This window comes from Trachurus trachurus (genome assembly GCF_905171665.1).
Source record: "Trachurus trachurus genome assembly, chromosome: 11".
Taxonomy (NCBI): Eukaryota; Metazoa; Chordata; class Actinopteri; order Carangiformes; family Carangidae; genus Trachurus; species Trachurus trachurus.
Window position 1 is genome coordinate 5,026,891 of NC_139904.1, and position 23,606 is coordinate 5,050,496.

At 44.1% G+C, this 23,606-nt stretch overlaps 2 protein-coding genes and 1 long non-coding RNA gene across 3 annotated transcripts in view; all 3 read left to right on the forward strand.

Moving 5' to 3' along the window:
* Positions 1–203: 203 nt before the first annotated feature.
* On the forward strand, positions 204–3,963 carry LOC310993485. Its single transcript, XR_014595736.1, has 6 exons — positions 204–337; positions 534–565; positions 1,268–1,371; positions 2,137–2,240; positions 3,408–3,516; positions 3,909–3,963. It is a non-coding gene; the product is annotated as an uncharacterized lncRNA (long non-coding RNA).
* Positions 3,964–4,623: 660 nt separating this feature from the next.
* On the forward strand, positions 4,624–9,332 carry rbm43 (RNA binding motif protein 43; the record flags this gene model as incomplete). Its single annotated transcript, XM_083982341.1, has 4 exons — positions 4,624–4,695; positions 4,822–4,920; positions 6,504–7,967; positions 9,216–9,332. The coding sequence occupies exons 3-4, from the start codon at positions 6,537–6,539 to the stop codon at positions 9,330–9,332; spliced, it is 1,548 nt and encodes a 515-aa protein (XP_083838467.1). The 5' UTR covers positions 4,624–4,695; positions 4,822–4,920; positions 6,504–6,536.
* Positions 9,333–11,903: 2,571 nt separating this feature from the next.
* The window catches only part of myo1g (myosin IG), a gene marked incomplete at its 3' end in the record, with an annotated part of 43,078 nt that continues 31,375 nt past the window's right edge, over positions 11,904–23,606 (forward strand). The window contains exons 1-7 of the mRNA XM_083981639.1: positions 11,904–12,067; positions 18,762–18,970; positions 21,501–21,594; positions 21,715–21,880; positions 22,927–22,980; positions 23,082–23,177; positions 23,320–23,436. Coding sequence (XP_083837765.1) covers positions 11,973–12,067; positions 18,762–18,970; positions 21,501–21,594; positions 21,715–21,880; positions 22,927–22,980; positions 23,082–23,177; positions 23,320–23,436 — 831 coding nt within the window. The 5' untranslated portion in view covers positions 11,904–11,972. The remainder of the gene's footprint in view (positions 12,068–18,761; positions 18,971–21,500; positions 21,595–21,714; positions 21,881–22,926; positions 22,981–23,081; positions 23,178–23,319; positions 23,437–23,606) is intronic.

Sequence of the window (23,606 nt, forward strand, 5' to 3'; positions counted from 1 at the left end):
TTTATGAAAGACAGAGGGTTGGATAGAATAATTTATTTATTATTATTATTATTATTAGTAGTAGTATTATTATTATGGGAACAGGTGACTCTGGTTCACACTCCAACACAGTAGGTGGCGGTAATGCGCCAGGTGCCACCGACATAAATGCCAAAGAGGAGCTACGTCACATCCTGCGGAGTTACGTCACATCCGGTGCTGAGCTCAGCCAGAGCCAGTCTACAGCTACAGCATGGTCTGGTCTAGGTCTCTGGTCCTGGTCTCTGGTCCTGGTCTCTGGTCCTGGTCTCTGGTCCTGGTCTACAGGTCTACAGGTCTAACAGGTCTACAGCAGCAGGTGAGTCGGTGTTTGAACAGAATCTGTTTCCATCGGTTTCACTCTTTAATCTTTAAACTGCGTTGAATCCAGACCGGAAGTCACAGCCACACGTTGTTTTACTGTTGAGAAGAGTTCTAGTTTCAGACACTTTAGTTAGTTAGTTAGTTGAACATTAAACCTGTTATTAATAAAGTTCCGTCTCATCTCCAGACAGAAGACTGACGTCATCATGATGAACACGAGCAGGTAAAACACGTTCAGTTGTTTCAGCCACATGATGCTACATGCTACATGCTACCACGTGTGTGTGTGTGTGTGTGTGTGTGTGTGTGTGTGGGGGGGGGGGGGGGTATCGTGGGGGGTATATATAAGTGTGTGTATGTCTCAGTGTGTGTATGTATATATGTATATGTATAGGTCTGTGTGTGTATGTGTGTATATATGTATGTGTGTGCAGACCGTCCAGAGGCCTGTCCTACTGTGGGACATGCTACATGCTACCACGTGTGTGTAGGTGGGGGTGGGGTGGGGGGTGTATGTGTGTGTACATGCAGACCGTCCAGCGAGGCCTGTCCTGCTGTGGCCTCGTCCTCTCCTGTCGTGTCTGCTACAGAGACTTGGGGCTGTTTGAGGCTCTGCTGTTGTTACTGCTCAGCAGAGTTATAGGTAAACCCCACACACTGATCAATACTGATCAGGTATTGATCGTTATCTGATGGATGTGTGTGTGTGAAGTCTGTTACACACGCACACAAGTAATTGAAGTAGTTACTGAGGAACTATTACTTCATCGTTAGTTACCCTCTCTGTTCCCTAAAGTGAGACATAACTACACACATTGTGTACCTTAGTTCCTCAGTAACTACTCTAACTGTGTGTACCTTGCTGTTAAGTTAGTGTTGTGTAATGTTGTGTAGTAACATGTAGTGTTGTGTTGTTGTGTTGCAGGACTGACGGAGCGGCTGCAGCTCCAGACTGACGTCTCCTCACCAGTCGACTAAACTCTGAACTGTGTCGTCCTGCAGCGGAGACACGGCCCTGAAGGTGCTTAGGTGTGTATGTGTGTGTGTCTGTGTGTATATGTGTATATAGTGTGTGTACATGCAGACCGTCCAGCGAGGCCTGTCCTGCTGTGGCCTCGTCCTCTCCTGTCGTGTCTGCTACAGAGACCTGGGGCTGTTTGAGGCTCTGCTGTTGTTACTGCTCAGCAGAGTTATAGGTAAACCCCACACACTGATCAATACTGATCATTGATCACTCTGATCAGTCAGTACGTTTACATGGCCTTAATCCGACTACAACTGGGCGACTGAAGTTCATGTACAAACGTGTTAGTCTGTCTAATATCAGAGTCCTTATCAGACTGAGACCCAGATGATCTGATCAGAGATCAGTTTCCTTCAGCGTCTTCACCCTGATCAGAGTTAAACTGGACGATGTGTCAGTGTGTTAACGCTCCACAACAGGAGAGACGACACAAAGTGGATCAGAGGAAATAAAGTAGTGAGTGTGTTTGACCCGGTTCAACCGGTGGAGCGACCGGGCTGCTCCTCTTTCAGCCTGAAACCAGAGCGGACCGCGTCCAGGCAGGAACTGAAGCTGAGAACAAGTTATTCAACAGGAAGGAGTTCATATGAACCTGATGACACGTCGCCCCCTGGTGGTGAGGAGGAGGAGTCAGTAGATTTACTCTGGGACTAGACGCTCACATGGAGCTGAGACTGTAAACGTACTGATTGATCACTGATCACTCTGCTGCTGCTCTGAGGAGGTTGTTGTTGTGTAGTAACATGTAGTGTTGTGTTGTTGTGTTGCAGGACTGACGGAGCGGCTGCAGCTCCAGACTGACGTCTCCTCACCAGTCGACTAAACTCTGAACTGTGTCGTCCTGCAGCGGAGACACGGCCCTGAAGGTGCTTAGGTGTGTATGTGTGTGTATGTATGTATGTGTGTATATATATGTGTATATATATGTATATATATGTATAGGTGTGTGTACGTGCAGACCGTCCAGCGAGGCCTGTCCTGCTGTGGCCTCGTCCTCTCCTGTCGTGTCTGCTACAGAGACCTGGGGCTGTTTGAGGCTCTGCTGTTGTTACTGCTCAGCACAGTTATAGGTAAACCCCACACACTGATCAATACTGATCATTACTGATCATTGATCACTCTGATGGATGTGTGTGTGTGAAGTCTGTTACACACACACACACACACAAGTAAATACACATAATTAGAGTAGTTAATGAGGAACTATTACTTCATCGTTAGTTCAGTTCAGTTCAGTTCAGAAAACTTTATTATCCCCCTAGGGGGCAATTTGTTGTACGGCAGGCAGAGCAACACCAAAACACAAACAAGTCAAATACAAAACAAAAACAAAACAAGTGCATTTCAGTCACAAACAGTAAGACTCCGGGCACCAGTGCCTCGGGGGGGGAAGGGGAGGGCAGGCTCACAGTGACTGATTTATAAAACTAATAGTAGTAGGCACAAAACTATTCTTGAATCTATTCGTCCTTAGCCTAGGTACCATGTACCGGCGGCCAGACGGCAGGAGCCTATAATGGGAGGCCAGCGGGTGAACAGGGTCGGACAGGATCATCTTAGCTTTCCTAGTCGCCCTGGCTCTGTACAAAACAGAGAGCTCCTCCAAGCTTGTCCCTGCAATCCTGCCACACATCCTCACTATGCTACTGAGCCTATTTTTATCTTTAGCAGTGAGGGACCCAAACCAACAGATAAAAGAGAAGGTTAAAATAGACTCGATAAAACAAGAATAAAATATCTTCATAAAAGTGGTGTCTACCTTAAAACTTCTCAGCTTTCGATAAAAATACATACGTTGGTGGGCCTTTGTGCAAATGGCATCAGTGTTCGCCTCAAATGAGAGGTTGCTGTCAATGATAGTGCCCAGGTACTTATACTGTTGAACAGTATAATAGTTAGTAGTTCTGTTCCCTAAAGTAAAGTGAGACATCAAAACTACACACATTGTGTACCTTAGTTCCTCAGTAACTACTCTAACTGTGTGTACCTTGCTGTAAAGTTAGTGTTGTGTAATGTTGTGTAGTAACATGTTGTGTTGTAGGACTGACGGAGCGGCTGCAGCTCCAGACTGACGTCTCCTCACCAGTCGACTAAACTCTGAACTCGGGTGTGTCGTCCTGCAGCGGAGACACGGCCCTGAAGGTGCTTAGGTGTGTATATGTGTGTGTCTGTGTATATATGTGTATATGTGTGTGTGTATATAGTGTGTACGTGCAGACCGTCCAGCGAGGCCTGTCCTGCTGTGGCCTCGTCCTCTCCTGTCGTGTCTGCTACAGAGACCTGGGGCTGTTTGAGGCTCTGCTGTTGTTACTGCTCAGCAGAGTTATAGGTAAACCCCACACACTGATCAATACTGATCAGGTATTGATCATAGTGAACGTATTGATCTCTGATAACTCTGCTGCTGCTCTGTGGGTCTGAAGCTGTTGTCTCTGTCTGTAGATGAGTCTGTTCAGTCTGGTGGACTGACCCCCCCACATGTTGTTTTCTTTACCTGAAGAACTTTAATGGACTGTATCGTTATCATGCTTTTATTTTGTAGAGGAAGCAGGAAGTGGAACCAGATGTTTCTCACCTGGTGGCGTGTGCCCCCCCCCTGCTGGAGAAGAACCGGAAGTAGCAGCTGAAGACCAGAGTTCCTTTGTGTTTATTGTAAAGATGTGAAACATGAAATAAAACTGATCTGAGCTCAGTTTGACGCTGCTGCTTGTTCTCTCATTAGACATTATACATACATACATACATACATGATACATACAGACATACACACTTTATATTTAAATAAAACTGTTAGAAAAGGTTTGTTACTGATCTCTTCAAAATAAAAGTCCTCCTGGTTTCACTACTCAAAAAACTTTACAGTGAAAAATATTCAACAGGAAGAAGAGACGGTTTATGTTGTGTGTCCTATAATTATGTAACTTATTGTGCACTTTCGTGTGTATTTTGATCACACATTTATTTACACACGATCAATCAAGTGACTTGCTTTCCCACCTGTCTTAGTCTGATGAAGTTCTAACCTTTTCTGTTGCTGTGCAGACTTTACTTTTTCCTATCAGAGATTAAAGTAAAAACACGTCAGGTCATTAAAGAGTTAATAGATCTGGAACAGACTCAGTTTTAACATTAACTTAAATTCACGGAGAAATTTGACTTGGAAGTTTTATTTTGAAAGGTATTGTGTTCTACCTGCGGACCGGATGTGACGTAGTCGGTGTTGTTAGTTTCGGTTTGGGGTCGGAGGAGGAGACGCTGAAGTTTTTGTTCCAGTGAAGAAAAGACGAAGAAGAAAGAAGGTGAAACAGCGACGTCACACTCTGTCACAGGTTGTTGTTGTTGTAAACAACTGTTTGTTTACGTTCTGACGTCACTGAGGTAAACATGAGGTCATTGTCACATTTAAGCTGAAGTGTGTGTGTGTGTGTGTTGCCTTCACTGTCCCGTGTCCTCAGGTGGAGAGGAGGAAGTTGTTTCACCAGCTGATAGAGAGGAGGAGGTGAAGCTGCTCTCCTGTCCTCAGTGACCTCTGACCTCTGACCTCAGAGCAGCTGGTGAGTGCTGGATTTTATACCAGTATTGTTTAGTCCAGTTCAGTGGTGGACAATTTACTTGAGTACTGTACATCTGTACAATCCAGAGGATTTGTACTTTACTTGAGTGTTAGATTTATTTGGTACTTATTACTCTTACTTGAATACGTTTCCAAGACAAATATTTTAACCTTTACTGGAATTAATTTCTAGGAAGGCTGAAAAGTACTCGTTACTTTCAGGTCTGCTCTTTTTTTTCTTCTTTTTTCTAAAATCCTATTGGACACAAGCTGTGTTTGTCAAAGAAGGAAACCCTAACCCCTAAAAGCAGCACATCAGTGCAGCTGCTTTCAAAGAGTTAATTCTCAGAAACAAGAGTTAAAAGGTCCTTAAATTCATTTAGGAAAAAATTATAGTAATTCATTGATGTGAAAAATAAGAAATTTACTCTTACTCTTACTTTTACTTAAAGGAGCATTATTGCAAATTACAATTCTTTGTTTCTGCCACTAGATGGGGCTGGTGGCGCAGTGTATCTGAAGTAAACATCCTACATAGCATGCCGTTCAGGAGCGGCCGACTGGCTTGTCTCATAACAAAAAGAAATAATGCATTTGCTCCACATAACACTACACTGTGGGCTATATTTTGTATACATATAGTTATGGCTCCCCTCATCATATTTGGTTTGTTCTTTTTATTGCTGTTACTGCTGTATTTGCGATAATGCTCCTTTAAAGTAAATATAAAAGCAAGTACTTTTTTACTCTTACTCGAGTAACATGTCGACTGAGCTACTTTTACTTGTAACGGAGTAAATTTTGACCAGTAGTATTTGTATTTGTACTCTTACTCAAGTACTGGGGTCGAGTACTCTGTCCATCTCTGGTCCGGTTGAACTGAACCGGTTCGTTCAGGTCGGTGTGAACCGGCCTCAGAGCCTGGACCGGATCAAACCACCGCTCTGGTCTCGGTCCGATATCACATAGACATATATACAGTAATATAACCAACACCTTTATAATAAATATGTTGTGGGAGTTGAAGCTTTTAGCCCGGGTTAACTGGACTCGTGCACCTTTACTGCATGGAAAAAAATGTCCACAGGACTCCGGTGTAAAAAGATGAGAAAGAATGTATTTATTCCTTGTTTTCCAAAAGTATCCAATTACAGGAGTAATCCAAAATCAAAGTTTTCTCATTCAAAAAAGGCACTACGGCTCTGTCCTCACCAAGCCTCAATGCCTCTGTCTTCTTAAAGCCACAGTAACAAAGGTTACAAAAAAACCTTTTTAACTTATCATGAATTAAATCACATGAATTTAACTCATCTTTTGCCTATTTTAATCAGCTTTTTATCCAATCAAATCAATTGTTTATTTACACTCATATGAACTTTACAATATAAACAAACAAAACATGTAGAAGCACACAAAACACACTTTGGCTCCCACATATGTATTTATGCAAATGATATGTTAATATAAATAGTTGTGACTGAAGTGTAAATTGTACGGAGCCTCTGCCCCTGCCGCTGTGCCTGTGTAACCCTGTGTGTCCTGCCCCTGCAGACGTGCCTGTGTAACCCTGTGTGTCCTCCTCAGGTGGTCTGACCTCTGACCTTCTTCTTCTTCTTCATGGATTTCCCGGTGGAGTTCACGCTGAACCTCCGGTTCTTCTCCGAGGAGTCGGAGGTCAGAGAACTGCTGCGGTCCCAGGACCTGGTGACCTCTGACCTCGGCGCGGGCCGCCTGAGGGTCAGCGGGTCGTTCCTCCGCCTCCGAGCGGTGAAGCTGCGTCTGGAGCGGCGAGCGGCTCAGACCGTGGTGGCGGACGGTGATGTGTTCAGGTACGCCGCGCGGCTCCGGAGAGGAGACGTGGACGCCATCATGAGGAGGTCAGAGGTCACGGCGGCGGTGACGCAGGTCGGAGGAGACGCCTCCGTCAGGCTGGAGGGGAGGGGGGCGGAGTCGGCCGCCGCGCAGCTGCAGCGGCTGCTGAGCCGCCTCAGCCAATCACTGCGCACGCAGGAAGTTCCCCTGAAGGACCTGGGCCCTGAAGGCACCGCGCTGCTCCGGACGCTCCGGGGCCAGACGGCGCCGGGCCACGACCCGGTTCTGGTCCAGGACTCGGTTCTGGTCCGTGAGACGCAGGACGGACTGCACCTGGTCGGACCCTCGGCCCAGAGCTACCAGCTGCAGCAGCGGCTCCTGGGGGCGGCGGCCGGCCAATCAGGACGCAGCGGGAGGACGGACGACCAATCAGGACGCAGCGGGAGGACGGACGACCAATCAGCACGCAGCGGGAGGACGGACGACCAATCAGGACGCAGCGGGAGGACGGACGGCCAATCAGGACGCAGCGGGAGGACGGACGGCCAATCAGGACGCAGCGGGAGGACGGACGGCCAATCAGGACGCAGCGGGAGGACGGACGGCCAATCAGGACGCAGCGGGAGGACGGCCCACGGCGGTGCCAGGGGGAGGAGCAGCTCCCTGCCGCCAAACAACCGCTCACACAGGAACAGTGGTGGAGCTGCAAACTCCTCCCCAGCAGGAGGAGCAGCAGGAGCAGGAGGAGCAGGAGGAGCAGCAGGAGCAGGAGGAGGAGGAGGAGGAGGAGCAGTTTCCTCCTGTTGGCGGCCTGCTGCGCGGAGAGCAGCAGGTTCCTTCTCAGCAGAAGGTGGAGGGTCAGGAGCAGCAAGAGGAGCAGCAGGAGGAGCAGCAGGAGCAGGAGGAGCAGCAGGAGGAGCAGCAGGAGGAGGAGCAGGAGCAGCAGGAGGAGCTGGTTCCTCCTGGTGGCGGCCTGCTGGGCTGAGAGCAGCAGGTTCCTCCTCAGCAGAAGGAGGAGGGTCAGGAGCAGCAAGAGGAGCAGGAGCAGCAAGAGGAGCAGGAGTAGGAGCAGCAGGAGGAGGAGGAGGAGCAGGTTCCTCCTCAGCAGAAGGAGGAGGGTCAGGAGCAGCAAGAGGAGCAGGAGTAGGAGCAGCAGGAGGAGGAGGAGGAGCAGGTTCCTCCTTAGCAGTAGCAGGAGCAGCAGGAGCAGCAAGAGGAGCAGGTTCCTCCTTAGCAGTAGCAGTAGCAGGAGCAGCAGGAGCAGCAAGAGGAGCAGGTTCCTGCTGGTGGCGGCCTGCTGAGCGGAGAGCAGCAGGTTCCTCCTCAGCAGAAGGAGGAGCAGCAAGAGGAGCAGGAAGAGGAGGAGGAGGAGGAGCAGCAGGTTCCTCCTTAGCAGTAGCAGGAGCAGCAGGAGGAGCAGGAGGAGGAGCAGCAGCAGAAGGAGCTGGCTCCTCCTGGTGGCGGCTTGCTGGGCTGAGAGCAGCAGCTTCAGCTCTGTGGGGGAGAATTAGTCTGAACAGGAAGTGAACGACGTCCAATCAGGAAACAGAACGATGACGTCACTCGGACAAACTGTGATGAGCTTCAAGACAAAGAATCAAAAATAAACTTTATCATCATCAGAGCGTTGAAGCTGTTTGATATTTAATCACTTTATCGATCATTGATTATTGATGAGCTGTTTGCTCTGGTTGATCATCAGTGATGATGTCGCTCTATGACACAGAACACTCCAGACTCTTCATCACTGAGTTCAGGTATCTGATTATTGATTATTGGGACACTGGGACTGTTTTTATTTCCTGTGTGAACATGTGAACCTGCTGATGTTGGAGGAGGAGGAGGAAGAGGAGAAGAGGCCTGTGAGAGATGAAGGGATTCAAGTTCTAATATGAAAACTGTAAACTCATGTACAGGTGAGTTACAGGTGTATTTAACAAATCAATAAAAAAAACTAAAAATCTTACTAAGAATACTTGTCTTATTTCTAGTCAAAATGTCATTTCAAAAATAGACTTTTGCACAGAGTTTGGGCTACTTCGTCTGATAGATGAGTAATTACACAAATGTTAAGAACCATAGTGGACTCAAATTAAATTTTCTTTTCTGTACAGCTTTAAAATAAGACTCATCACATTAAAAAGTAGCTCGTTTTTAGACACTTTTTTACTTTTTTCAAGCATATTTTCATTTGAAATAAGAAGAAAAATCTGATAGTGGAGCAAGTTTTTCTTTCTTATTACAAGCACAAAGAACTTGCTTTCACTGGCAGATTTTTCTAATTATTTCAAGTGAAAATTTGTTTGAAACAAGTGAAAATGATCTAAAAACAAGTAAATTTTTAGGTGACGAGTCTTATTTTAAGTGGAAAGAGATTGGTTTTGACTAGAAATGAGACATTTTGACTAGAAATAAGACAAATATTCTTGGAAAGATTTTGAGTTTTTGCAGTGCAGGCTTCTTGTCTCTGTTGTGTCTCTGCAGACGAGGACACACGGAGTCGTGTCCATCAGAGACTCGTTCAGACTCCAGCAGCTTTGTGTTTCTCAGTTGGACGATGAAGCCGATTGGCTGAAGATGAGTCAGAGGAGGAGGATGTGACACAGGAAACCTGAGCTGAGGCGATACGGTTCTTTGTTATCAAACCACCCAGTGTCAGTGAACGCATCACCAGCCTCAGTCAAACGGGTGAACAGGTGGAACTCGGTCAAAACAGATAATAACATCAACACAAACACAGAAACAAATAAATGTGGGTGTGAAGCTCCACCAGGAAGTGACGTAGGAGATGATATCTATCTACCAGATTACAGTGTGAGAATATGAAGACAGTTAAATATCACTTTGATTTTTGTCTCTTTCTCTCAGAATAACAGGTTTAACATTGTCCATCTTTTCATACTGCTGGGTAAATCCCAACATAAAGTTAAAATGTCCATATATAATATTGAAACTAACAGAAAATGCTCATCAGCTCTTCAGTTTTACTAAAATTACATTAAGTGAAGTTGTCTGTCACATTATTATTTATCTCTTTCCTTTTTTCAAAATGTAATTCTATTTTTTTTTATTTTTTTTATCACTCCTACATTACTTATTTATTTTAATAATTTGACCATGTTTGTCTTTATGCCTCCTCTGTTATCAGTTTATGCCTTATGTCTTGGAATGTCTTTTATCTGTTCCTACACTCTTTATGCTGTTGTTGAATGATTAGCCTGATAAAATGTATAAAAATAATTTTAAAAAGTGTGAGGAAATGAAACGTGTCGACATCCCATCAGTCACTGAACAGCTGCTCAAACAGCTATAGCGGACGGCTAATAACGGTTAGCAGTGAGCTGAACCTGCAGATGAGTCAACTGTGGTTGCCACGGGAACAAAATGTTGAGCTGTGGTTGCTACGGCAGCAGGGTGTTTAGGTGAAAACAGCGACCTGCTTCCTGAGCTGCAGCGGTTCCTCTGTTGTATGAGGTGTCACCGGTGGCTCCTCAGCACAGGAAACTTCCTGGTTTCAGGGAAGAAGTCGCCTGATCGTTATCACACTCTGTTCCCTGTTGTTCCCTATTGTTCCCTGCTCTGTTCCCTGTTGTTCCCTATTGTTCCCTGCTGTGTTCCCTCCCTGTTGTGTTCCCTGTTCCCTGCTCTATTCCCTGTTCTGTTCCCTGTTGTGTTCCCTGCTCTGTTCCCTGCTGTGTTCCCTGTTGTGTTCCCTGCTTTGTCCCCTGCTGTGTTCCCTGCTCTGTTCCCTGTTGTGTTCCCTACTGTTTCCCTGCTCTGTTCCCTGTTGTGTTCCCTTCTCTGTTCCCTGTTGTGTTCCCTGCTCTGTTCCCTTCTGTGTTCCCTGCTCTGTTCCCTTTTGTGTTCCCTGTTGTTCCCTACTGTTTCCCTGCTCTGTTCCCTGCTCTGTTCCCTGTTGTATTCCCTGTTGTGTTCCCTGTTGTGTTCCCTGTTCTGTACCCTGCTCTGTTCCCTTCTCTGTTCCCCGTTGTGTTCCCTGCTGTGTTCCCTGCTGTGTTCCCTACTGTTTCCCCGTTGTGTTCCCTGCTCTGTTCCCTGTGTGTGATGGTGAGCTGCTCTGTGAAGCTGCAGCTCCGAGCTGAGAGAGAAGGGAAACCCTCAGTGACACGATGTGCTGCTGGTGCCAAGTTAAGAAAGGAAATGCCACGATCCGTCCCAGGAGATCGAGGCTGGTTTCAGGGTTTCAGGGTGAGCTGCTCCGATCTGGCTCCGGGTCGGCTGTGGGTTCCTGAGTCTGGGAAGAAAAGTTCTTCAGACTTCACACAGTCGGAGCTGCAGAGTTGAACAGCTGCAGAGCTGCAGAGCTGCAGAGTGGAACAGCTTCAGAGATGTACAGCTGCAGAGCTGCAGAGTGGAACAGCTGCAGAGTTGAACAGCTTCAGAGCTGCAGAGTTGAACAGCTTTAGAGATGCAGAGCTGCAGAGTCGAACAGCTTCAGAGCTTCAGAGCTGCAGAGTGGGACAGCTTCACAGATGTACAGCTGCAGAACTTCAGAGCTGCAGAGTCAAACAGCTTTAGAGATGCAGAGTTGCAGAGTTGAACAGCTGCAGAGCTGCAGAGTTGCAGAGTTGAACAGCTGCAGAGCTGCAGAGCTGCAGAGTGGAACAGCTTCAGAGATGTACAGCTGCAGAGCTGCAGAGTGGAACAGCTGCAGAGTTGAACAGCTTCAGAGCTGCAGAGTCGAACAGCTGCAGAACTTCAGAGCTGCAGAGTCAAACAGCTTTAGAGATGCAGAGTTGCAGAGTTGAACAGCTTCAGAGCTTCAGAGCTGCAGAGTCAAACAGCTTCAGAGCTTCAGAGTTGCAGAGTTGCAGAGCTGCAGTCAAACAGCTTTAGAGCTTCAGAGCTGCAGAGTTGCATCACTGCGTGTGTGTGTGTGCGTGTTGTTAGTGTGTGTGTGTGCGTGTCAGGAAGAAGGCGACAGCAGAGGATGCAGAAGTGCAGTGTGTTAGTAAAGATAGCCTCCTGCTCTTTATATAGGTTAGCGTGTGGGTGCGGGCGGCTGACAGGATGACGTGCTGCAGCTTGTCGACCGCGGTTCTGTGTGACTTGACTGAGCAGCGCTGAAGGCTCCGCCCACGGCCCCACGGCCACGCCCACTCAGGACCATTCTGTACTTTCTTCCTCCTTGTGCCGCTCTCTGTTCCTGTCTCTGTCGTGTCTCTCGCTGTCTGTCTGAGCTGCCGGCGGGTGGAGGCTGATTCTCTCTCTCTCTCCGTCATGGCCGAGCTGGAGGGTCTGGAGTTTGGGAAGTCGGACTTTGTTCTTCTGGACGAGGTGACGATGGAGCAGTTCATGGAGAACCTGAAGCTGAGGTGAGAGAGGGAAGGAGGGGAGGGGAGGGAGGGAGATGGACAGAGGACACTTCATTCTCCTGATGGACAAAAGACGTCTTCATGTTGTGTCCTCAGGTCTTTGTTGAGTTGTTGTTATAAAGTTAAAGTGAAGAGGCTGTAGAAGTTCTGAGGACAGAGGAGAGATGTTCATGAGCTGGAGACAGAGACAGAGAAACAGAGACAAACACGAGGCCTCGGGCTCAGACATGAACCTGGTCTGATTCCACATGTGGAGCAGCTGAGTCCTCTGAGTCTGAGTCCTCTGAGTCCGAGTCCTCTGAGTCTGAATCCTCTGAGTCCTCTGAGTCCTCTGAGTCCGAGTCCTCTGAGTCCTCTGAGTCCTCTGAGTCTGAGTCCTGAGTTAGTTAGTTTAGTTTAGTTACCTTTATTTAAACGCGTTAGTACACTGAGGCAAGCCTCATTTACAGTGCAGACGAGAGTACAGAGCAAAACAAACAAAACAGAACAGATATACACAATAAAATACAGTAAAGGACAGTAGACATCAGAGGAAACAATTACAAATGGAAGACAGGGAATTATTAATTAATAATTTGAAGTGATTGAATGGGACAGTCTTCTGAGTCTGAGTCTTCTGAGTCTGAGTCTGAGTCTGTGTCTGCAGCTCCACACACATGTTTTATTTCTGTCCAGTCTCACTTCCTCAGCATCGTCTCCAAGGCATCGAGTCCTCAGGTCCAGGAGACAGAGAGACAGAGAGACAGAGAGACAGACATGTCAGTTCATATTGTGTATAACTCTCTAGGCAAGGCAATTTTACCCTCACATCGACTGAGGAAAAACTCCATGGAAAACCCTTTTAACAGGGAAAAATCGGAGAAACCTTCTTTTTTACTTCTTTCAAGCAGATTTTCACTTGAAATAAGTAGAAAAATCTGATAGTGGATAAAGTTTTTCTTTCTTATTACAAGCCTTCCTTATTACTGGCAGATTTTTCTACTTCGCTACTCTAGTTTGTTTGAAACAAGTGAAAATGATCTAAAAACAAGTTCATTTTTAGGTGATGAGTCTTATTTTAAGTGGGAAGAGATTAGTTTTGACTAGAAATGATACATTTTGACAAGAAATCCAACAAATATTCTTGGAAAGATTTCTGAGGAAAAACTCCATGGAAAACCCTTTTAACAGGGAAAAATCGGAGAAACCTCAGGGTGAGCAACAGAGGAGGGATCCCTCCCCTCACCCAGGACGGACAGATGTGCAATAGATGTTGTTACGGACAAGAAAACAGTTTATAGTTTATGTCACAGAATGTGCGAAATATGGAAATGTTAGCAGTCTAGCACTCTACCATTGGACTCTGTCTCTGTGTCTCTGCCTGCCTGTCTGTCCTCAGCCGTTGGCCAACACTGTTGCAGCTACAGTTTCATCACAGGCCTGATCAGACTTGTCTCTCTCTCTCTCTCTCTCTCTCTTCTCTTTCTGTTCCGATGACCCCTTCACTGTCTGCTGGTTATTTCTACACTTCTGTTGAAAGAGGGAAAAAAAACGTACTGTATGCACACACAGCACCGGTGATGAATGCTGCCAAAAGATTTACTGAGAGAAGGACAATGTTTCTGTTTTGAGACTGAAACCTTGACTTTCTCTCATTCAGTTTTTTGGGACCATTCACCACCGGTCTGCGTATGTTTGTGCACCGTTCTACCCATTATTTCTACACTCACCACAGAGTGACAGCAGAGTCAGTTACATTGCAAAAACTCAAAATCTTTCCAAGAATATGTGTCTTCTTTCTTGTCAAAATGTCTCATTTATAGTCAAAACAATCCCTTTCCACTTAAAATAAGAATCATCACCTAAAAGTTTACTTGTTTTTAGATAATTTTCACTTGTTTAAAACAAATTTTTACTTGAAATAAGTAGAAAAATCTGCCAGTGAAAGGAGGTTTTTTGAGCTTGTAATAAGGAAGAAAAACTTGCTCCACTATCAGATTATTTTAAGTGAAAATCTTCTTGAAAGAAGTACAAAGTGTCTAAAAACAAGCTACTTTTTAATGTGATGAGTCTTATTTTAAGTAGAATGAGATTTATTTTGACTAGAAATTACATGTTGACTAAAAATAAGACAAATATTCTTGGTAAGATATTTGATTTTTTGCAGTGTAGTCATTAGTCTGAGTATGTTTTTATGGTGACAGGTGAACTCGGCCTCACGCTGCTCTGTGGCGTTTATGAGCAGGAAGGAACCGGGTGACTTCTGTATTCGGCCTCAGAGGAAACCTCAGCTCCACCTCCGTGTTTCTGCTCTCAGCTGTCAGTCAACCACCTGAAACTGGTGTTTCTGACCAACACAACACGCAGCGGCTTCATAGTGAAACTTCCCAGCGCTGCTCTCAGGCTATAAATGACCGACTGTGTGTAAGACGAAGAAGGAAGTGTAGAAAGGTTCACAGTGTGTATGAGCAGCGTTTCATTTATCTGACTGCAGTGTTAGAGAAACCTTAATGAGACATAATGACCTGGAGGTGGATGTTGTTAACAGACTGACTGGCTGGTTTAATGCACCTCACTGTCTGACTGTGACAGGTACAATGCAAAAACTAAAATATTACCTTGAATATTTGTCTCATTTCCAGTCAAAAATGTCATTTCTAGTCAAAACAAATCTCATTCTACTTAAAATAAGACTTCACATAGAAAGTAGCTTGTTTTTAGACACTTTTTTACTTCTTTCAAGCATATTTTCACTTAAATTAAGTAGAAAAATCTGACAGTGGATCAATTTTTTCTTTCTTATTACAAACAAAAACTTTCTTTCACTGGCAGATTTTTCTACTCATTTCAAGTGAAAATTAGTTTGAAACAAGTGAAAATGATCTAAAAACAAGTTCATTTTCAGGTGATGAGTCTTATTTTAAGTGTAAAGAGTTTAGTTTTGACTAGAAATGAGACATTTTGACAAGAAATAAGACAAATATTCTTGGAAAGATTTTGAGTTTTTGCAGTGTACTGATGGATTATTATCGTTAGCCTCAGTTTTAATTAACAACAGCTTCTCCAGCTTTAGCCTGAAGCTACAGTTCAGCTAAATGAATAACTGAAGTTAGCGTTTAGTTTTCCAGTGTTAGCTCGTCACTTCATCACCAGTGTGAAATGTCACTTATGATGTAACAGAGCAGAAACGGATGAGTCATGACACTGAGCTGTAAACTCACATCAACCCCCCCACCCCCCCCACCCGCTCCAAATGTCTGTTAATGTGTTAAACGGTTCATCAAGTGGAAGATGAAATGATCCCAAAAGACATAAAGTTACAGATGTTTACATTTTAAACTATATCGTTTTGCTTTTATTACTTTTATCTTTTACATTTTTATTTCATTCCATTAGTTTGTTCCAGATTTAAAGGAGCAGGATGAAGAGAACTTATAACACCTGCTCCTTTCTTAAAAAACAAACACTAACATCAGATGAAATACCATAATAATGAACTGGTTACAGCCAACAATATACTAATCAAAAAAATCCATAACTGTTCTTTTTTATTACATGTTACTTTTTATATAATTTCCCCCTCTTTTTTTTTGCTTATACAATATTTTTTTGCTTATATTCTCTTGAACTGAAAAATATTTCCTTATTCGACTGTTGATAAGGAATTCCATATTATTTTAACAGCCGCCACAATTTGGTGCTTGAAAATAAATTTGTCTTCTGTGAAACTGATACAAATAAATGTTCATGTTCAAACTACAGAAAAGGAAAAGGATCGATCCCAGTGTGTAAATAGTAAATATCTTGTCTGATACCTTGGTCAAAGTTTCTCATTCTTTTGCTGCTGCTGCTTTGTTTCCCTTTTTCACTCTGAAGCTGTAGAAAACTAAAATAATACACTGATATTGATGAAACTATTGAAAAAGAGTGTTTCGTGTTTAACTTTAAGTCTTTTGGAGATCATTTCATCTTCCACTGGATGAACTGTTTAACACATTAACAGACCTGGGGGGGGGGACAAACCTTGGAGGTGAAGTTGCCCCCCCCCCCCAGGAGGTTACACAAGGCAGTGACGCCCTTTGAACCACAAGTTTCACTTCCTGCTTTCAGAGAACAGCCTTGTGTCACTTCCTGCCAGAGACACGATGAGGTGACGATCTTTATAGAACTCAAGTCTTGAGGTTTTTCATGGGTGGTGTGAAACTGTCAGAGGAAACTGCTGTTTGTTCGCTGTTGGAGGAGCGCACACAGGTGGAAGACATCAAATATATTACATCATATATCATACAGTATAGGCAAGGCAAGGCAAGGCATCTTTATTTATATAGCGCATTTCATACCAAGGCAAATGTGCTTTACATAAAGACAAAACATTAAAAAAAGAAGCATAAAACAGAATAAAAACAAACAAAACACTAAAAACAGAGTTAAAAGCAAAAGCAAATAAAAGTAAAAGAAAAGAAAATAGATAAAGTTTGAAGTTCTTAAGAGAGCTCAGCTACTATGCTATATGCTATATCATATACGGTGCTGTGAAAAAGTATTTGCCTCTTTCCTGATTAGGTTTTTACATATTTGTCACACTTCAATGTTTACGACCCTCAAACTAATTTGGATATTAGACAAAGACAAAGAGACCCAAGTAAATATAAAATGCAGTTTTTAAATGATGATTTCAATTATTAAGGGAACAAATCTATCCAAACCCACCTGGCCCTGTGTGAAGACGTAACTGTTAAATCATGAACTAACTGTGATGAACCTCATTTTCTTGAAAGCTGAGTTCAAGTTAACTGTCCACACCCAGACCTGACCACTGTCAGAGCTGTTGGATCAAGAAACCACTTCAATAGAAGCTGTTGGAGGCCGAGAGACTTAAAAAAAAAAACATTTCATGATGAAAATCTAAAGAAAGATAAAAAAAAAAACTAAATCATTGACTCCTTTCAGTCATGAAAGAGTTACAGAGACATTTCTAGAGCTCTGGGACTCCAGTGAACCACAGTGAAAATGAAAAAATCATCATTTAAAAACTGCTTTTTATATTTACTTGGGTTATCTTTGTTATCTATGTCTTTAACATTAAAATTTGTTTGACGATTGTAAACAATGAAGTGTGACAAACAGTGTGTGAAATACTGGAGGGTGGGATTATCCCCTGAAAAATAAAAGGCGATGGTACAAGATGAGACAGCAGCCGACAGATATGACGTATACAGTCACGTTTATGGGCGACAAAGTCACTGTTAACAAAATCAACATCTCTGTTGCTTCAAATTAAAGTTTGTGAGGTGTGTGATTGGAGCGGCTGCTGACAGATGTGCAGCTGACAGGGACCTGACCCCGGCCCCTCGTTCACGTCCTGACGTCTCTTGGACATATAACGACATAAACCTCTGTATATTCTGTGTTTTTCCTCTCTTCAACCGTCTCGTTTCAGTTTTTGCCGGTCGGCAACGTTGAATCTGGTTCTCACCTGTTTCTGTCTCGTTGCTCACTCACTCTCGATCCGCACATGAAAAATAAAAACTAGTGAGGAAGAAATACAGACGCATGAAATTGAAATAATGTAGTTACAGTATTTCAATTTCATGTTTGCTGTGGTCACAAGGAGTTATTATAACTCCTTGTGACCACAGCTGGTCACCAGTTTGTCGCGCCTCACCTGTCAACGTCTCCATACGGGCTTCTTTTATTTATTTAATTATAAGAAACTAAGAAACGAGAATTAACGCTCGTGAGTCCAGCTGCGTCGGGTCCAGGCTTCAACATCTGGACCTGACCAGATTGAGAACTCTGGCACGAACGAAGAAGCAGCTTAGAAACGGTGTAAACGGGCGATCGGCGGCTAATAGTGGTTTTTACATTCACCAGAACTTGCAGAAAATAGAAATAGAACTTGCTTTTAAATGAAACCGGCTTTTATTTGCTCAAACCTGAAGCCAGACCAGATTGAGACTTACTCTGCGGTATTGCGCAACAATATTGACGGGTATTTCACACACTGGTGACAATTTTTTGTATTTATTTATTTATTTTTTGCATTGTTTGATGTGATATTTTATTTGATGTTTGTTTGGTGTTATACTGTGTTTATATTTTGTAATGTTTCTTTGTCACGAGGAACAACACTGCAAAAACTCAAAATCTTACCCAGAATATTTGTCTTATTTCTAGTCAAAACAAATCTCATTATACTTAAAATAAGACTCATCACATAAAAAGTAGCTTGTTTTTAGACACTTTTTACTTTTCTCAAGCAGATTTTCACTTGAAATAAGTAGAAAAATCTGATAGTGGAGCAAGTTTTTCTTTCCTATTACAAGCACAGAAAACTTGCTTTCACTGGCAGATTTTTCTACTTATTTCAAGTGAAAATTTGTTTGAAACAAATGAAAATTATCTCAAAACAAGTTAATTTTTAGGTGATGAGTCTTATTTTAATTGGAAAGCGATTAGTTTTGACTAGAAATGAGACATTTTGACAAGAAATAAGACAAATATTCTTGGAAAGATTTAGAGTTTTTGCAGTGAAGTGTCTTGGACGCAAGACGCAAAATTTCAGAAGTGATTCTGACAATAAAAGTGCTCAACTCAACTCAAATATGTAAAAAACGAAGAATTCAGGAGGGTGGGGGGAATCCTTTTCCACGGCTCTGTGATCTGATACCGAGAGAGCAGGTGTGACCCGTGCTGCCGTGTGATTGGTCGACAGGTTTGAGAAGGGGCGGATCTACACCTACATCGGGGAGGTGGTGGTGTCGGTGAACCCGTACAGACAGATGGACATCTACGGTAAAGACAACATCGACGCCTACAGAGGCCGCGAGCTCTACGAGAACCCGCCGCACCTGTACGCCGTGTCCGACGCCGCCTACAAGGCCATGAAGCGGCGCGCCAAGGACACCTGCATCGTCATCTCAGGTGGGACAGGAAGTCACATGGTCAAACATCTCAAACACAACAACACACGATAAATTTCTCATTATCTACTCACCCTCATGTCAACTAAGAGCTGTGAGAATTTTCAGAGTCCTCCGTCCCTTCTCTGAGTTACGGGGGGGTCCGTGCAGCAGTATTTGTCCATATAATGGTTGTCAATGGATATCAACTTTCTTCGTCCAAAAAGACACACCAAAAAACATCCAAATACCTCCATACTGCTCGTCTGTAATGTCCCTCTTGTATTGAAGCCCCGACATGAGAAACTGTTCCGAAAAAAATTAAATAAGTCTATAGTTTAAGCTTGTTTTGTAGTGGAAGCTCCCAGTGTCTCAGTTCACTGCTCTTCCTGTGTCAGTGCAAATCTCACGTGATTTGCACTGACCGGCGGAACAATTTCTCATGTCGGGGCTTCAATACAAGAGGGACATTACAGACGAGCACTATGGAGGTATTTGGATGTTTTTTGGTGTGTCTTTTTGGACGAAGAAAGTTGGTATCCATTGACAACCATTATATGGACAGATACTGCTGTACATTCACCACGCTATGAGATAATAACAGAACGTTACCAGACAGAGTTTTTAGAGGGAAATACAGAGACTGATGATGAAAAACTGTCCCTGAAGGCAACGTGCATCAGTGGTTTTGCATGAATTTCCCTCTAAAACAACTCTGTCTGGTAACGTTCTGTTATTATCTCATAGCTTGGTGAATGTGCAGGTCACAACTTGTCCACCAGAGCGTTGTGGAGTTGTTGGATTGTGTATTTGATGAGTTTGATGAGGGAAACCAAGAAATCCCATAATGAGTCTCCGTAGCGTAGCTCTGACAAGCTCACGGCTCTGCTCCGCCGTTCTAAAAATAGCTTGCACCGACAATTAAAGGTAACGAACCTACTGCTATGACTATAGGGATTATGGCAATGGGCCAATTTGACAAAATGTTGAACTATCCCTTTAAGTTGATGAGTGTTTTCAGTGTTGGAGCGTGAACATTATGGTTTTCTCTCTCCTCTCCTCTGCTGAGTGACAAAGAGAGGAGATAATATCATCTTTAAATCAGACTTCTGGGGCTGAGAGAGGAAGAAACACAGAAACAAACTGTACAAAACAAGGTTCAACGGTAGAAAAGAACTCTTCTCCACAGCCTGAATGTGTCAGTGTTTGATGTGATAACCAGTGATGGCAATAACGGCGTTAAAATAAACGGCGTTACTAACGGCGTTATCTTTTTCAGTAACGAGTAATCTAACTAATTACTATTTCCACCGTTACAACGTCGTTACCGACAATTAAATGAGGCGCGTTACAAACTACTCAGTGAAGCCGTTGTCCTCCGACTTGGCTCATCTCAGCCACAGAAGCTGCTAAACTGTTGTTGTTTTTTCCTCCTCTCCTTTGGTGAGGGGAGGGGGGAGGAGGGAGGGACGAGACAACCGCATAAGTGATGATGATTGGTTGAGGCAGAGTAAGGTTTCATGCTAAGCCAATCAGAGGCAGTGTTCAGTTTGTACACAAACCACACACGCACGCAGTTTAGCCTCACACACACAGACTAGCAGAGGGAAGCTGCCGAGATCGGAGGGAAAGTGGAAACAGACACTACTTTAATCTCCCTGAGGTAAAAGACAAGAACATGTGAGGTGTAGCTACATTATGTCCCGGAGCGAAGTGTTTGTCCTGAGCTTCTGCTCACCTGACTCTGTGCAGCTTCTTCATTAAATCCAAACAGTCCGACACAGCGACGCACTGCTCCTCTTTGACTCTAAAGTCTCTGTAGCTCATCAGCTGGAACTCTTCCAGAGCAGCTACAGCAGCGTTGTGACCTCAACCATGGTTGGTGAGAGCAGAAATGTTGTTGTTGTAGTGAAAATGGGCGGGCTCGTGAAGACGCGAATTTAAACAAAGTCAAAACGAGCGATAAATCGCATTTCTCGCGTATCTCGCGTTTGGTCGCGCGTATAAACTCGAGCGAAAAAAAAGCGTTCCTCGTGTTTGGTGGGAAGCCCCTCGTGGGTCTTCCCACCAAACACGATGAAAAGGACGAAGACGCGAAGGTCCCGTCGCCATAAAAGAATCGGGTGTAGCGTCGCAAAAAAAAAAAAGTCGCGTCTACCGCGTCTCGCGCCTAATCGCGTCTCGCGCCTAATCGCGTCTTTGCGTCACGGCCTTTTACACCGCGGACGTAACGAATAAACGGTGACGGTGTGAACGAACAACATAGAACAGGACCAGACGTGGCGTTGTTTCCTCTTTTCACCTACAGCTCCACTCTCCCTTACTTACACTAACTACTGTTATTGTTGAGGCCAGATAATTGTGGGATTTGTAGTTATCTCTAATTATTTATTTCACTAGTAATCTGTGTATTTAAGCGCGATAACGTACAGGATGGATTTCAGTCATCTTATTAGTGAAACTCATCAACACACCCGATGCATTGATGCCATCAAACGTATCTGCAACAGTGAAGCAGCTGCTCATCACAGGTGTTGTTGTTGTTGTTGCAGGTGAAAGTGGAGCAGGAAAGACCGAGGCCAGTAAATACATCATGCAGTACATCGCAGCTATAACCAACCCCAGCCAGAGGGCCGAGGTGGAGAGGTGAGGAGGGATAGGGGGGTGATACCAGCTACTGAACTGAAATAAAAAATAAAAAAAACTGAAAAACTCAATAAAAGTAAAAACTATTGAACATTTTAACACTCGGATAACCTTCTTCAGCGTGAAGAACGTGCTGCTCAAGTCCAACTGCGTCCTCGAGGCCTTCGGCAACGCCAAGACCAACCGCAACGACAACTCCAGCCGCTTCGGCAAATACATGGACATCAACTTCAACTTCAACGGAGACCCGACGGGAGGACACATCAACAACTACCTGCTGGAGAAGGTGTGTGTCTGTCTTATTTTATTTTATTTCATTTGTAGTTATTTATTTATCTTTAGTCTTTTTAGTCTTATAGCCTATTTATTGTATAATTTGAGTTATTTTTATCATGTCCTTATGATAACTTTTAGTTCATTTTATTTATTTGGTTTTATCCAGTCCCTGGTGTTTCCTCACGGCAAATTGTTGAGAGTAAGAGAGTGCTTCAGTTGATTCAGTTGATTCAGTTGTCTTCTTTTAAGATCTATAATAAATGAGTGTGTGTGGGTTTTATTTTTGCTTTGTTTTGTCTGCTTTTATGGTGTAAAGCACTTTGTGTTACATTTCATTTGTATGACAAGTGCTCTATAAATAAAGTCTGATTGATTGATTGATTTATAAATCCAGTGGAGAGTCTAGACAAGGTCCCTGAAGGCAGCGCGGCCTCAGATTAAAGCGATAGTTCACCCAAGATTGAAATTTCACTCATTATCTACTCCCCCTCATGTGGACTAAGGGCTGGGAGAAGTTTCAGAGTCCTCCGTGGCTTCTCTGAGTTACAGGGGGTCTCGGCGTAGCAGTGCATGTCCATATAACGGTTGCAAATGGATACCAACTGTCTTCGTAACAAAAAGACACACCAAAAAACATCCAAATACCTCCATGCTGCTCGTATGTAATGTCCGTCTTGTACTGAAGCCCCGAAATGCGAAATTGTCCCGAAAAAAAAAAAAAAAGTCTATATTTCAAGCGGGAAGAGGAGCTTCGAGAAGCTTCCGCTACAAAACGAGCTTGAAATAGATATTTGGATGTTTTTTGGTGTGTCTTTTTGTTTGCGAAGACAGTTGGTATCCATTTGCAACCGTTATATGGACATGCACTGCTACGCCGAGACCCCCTGTAACTCAGAGAAGCCACAGAGGACTCTGAAACTTCTCCCAGCCCTTAGTCCACATGAGGGTGAGTAGATAGATAATGAGTGAAATTTCAATTTTGGGTGAACTGTCCCTTTAACCGAGGTCCCTGAAGGCAGCACACGGCCTCAGATTAACTGGTCTCATTGTGTTCAGTCCAGGGTGGTGCAGCAGCAGGAGGGGGAGAGGAACTTCCACTCCTTCTACCAGGTACAGTCTCACCTGAGGATGATGATGATGATGAAGATGAAGATGAAGATGTGTGATGCTGACCCGTGTGTGTGTGTGTGTGTGTGTGTGTGCATGTGCAGCTGCTGCGTGGCGGCTCAGAGGAGCAGCTCTCATCCTTCCACCTGCAGAACGACGCTGCGGTTTACGTCTACACCAGAGAGGGCGCTGCAGCCACCGTGAGCTCATCGACTCTCTCTCTCTTCCTCTCATTTTAAAAACCTAATCAACCTGATCAGATCTGATCAGATCAGATCAATAGAACCGATCGGAAGCTGCTCAGCTGATCAATGACCCTGCATGTGTCTCTTCTCTGTCCAGACGTCCAACAACGACCGGTCCAGCCACCGCGCCGTGATGAGCGCTCTGGACGTCATCGGCTTCTCCCAGGACGAGATCAGCTCCATCTACCAGATCCTGGCCTCCATCCTGCTGCTGGTGAGGAGCTGCACTCACCAATCATCAATAATCAATATTCAATATAATCAATGATAACTGATCAATACACTGCAAAAACCCCAAATCTTTCCAAGAATATTTGTCTTATTTCTTTTCAAAATGTCTCATTTCTACTCAAAACGAAACTCTTTCCACTTAAAATAAGACTC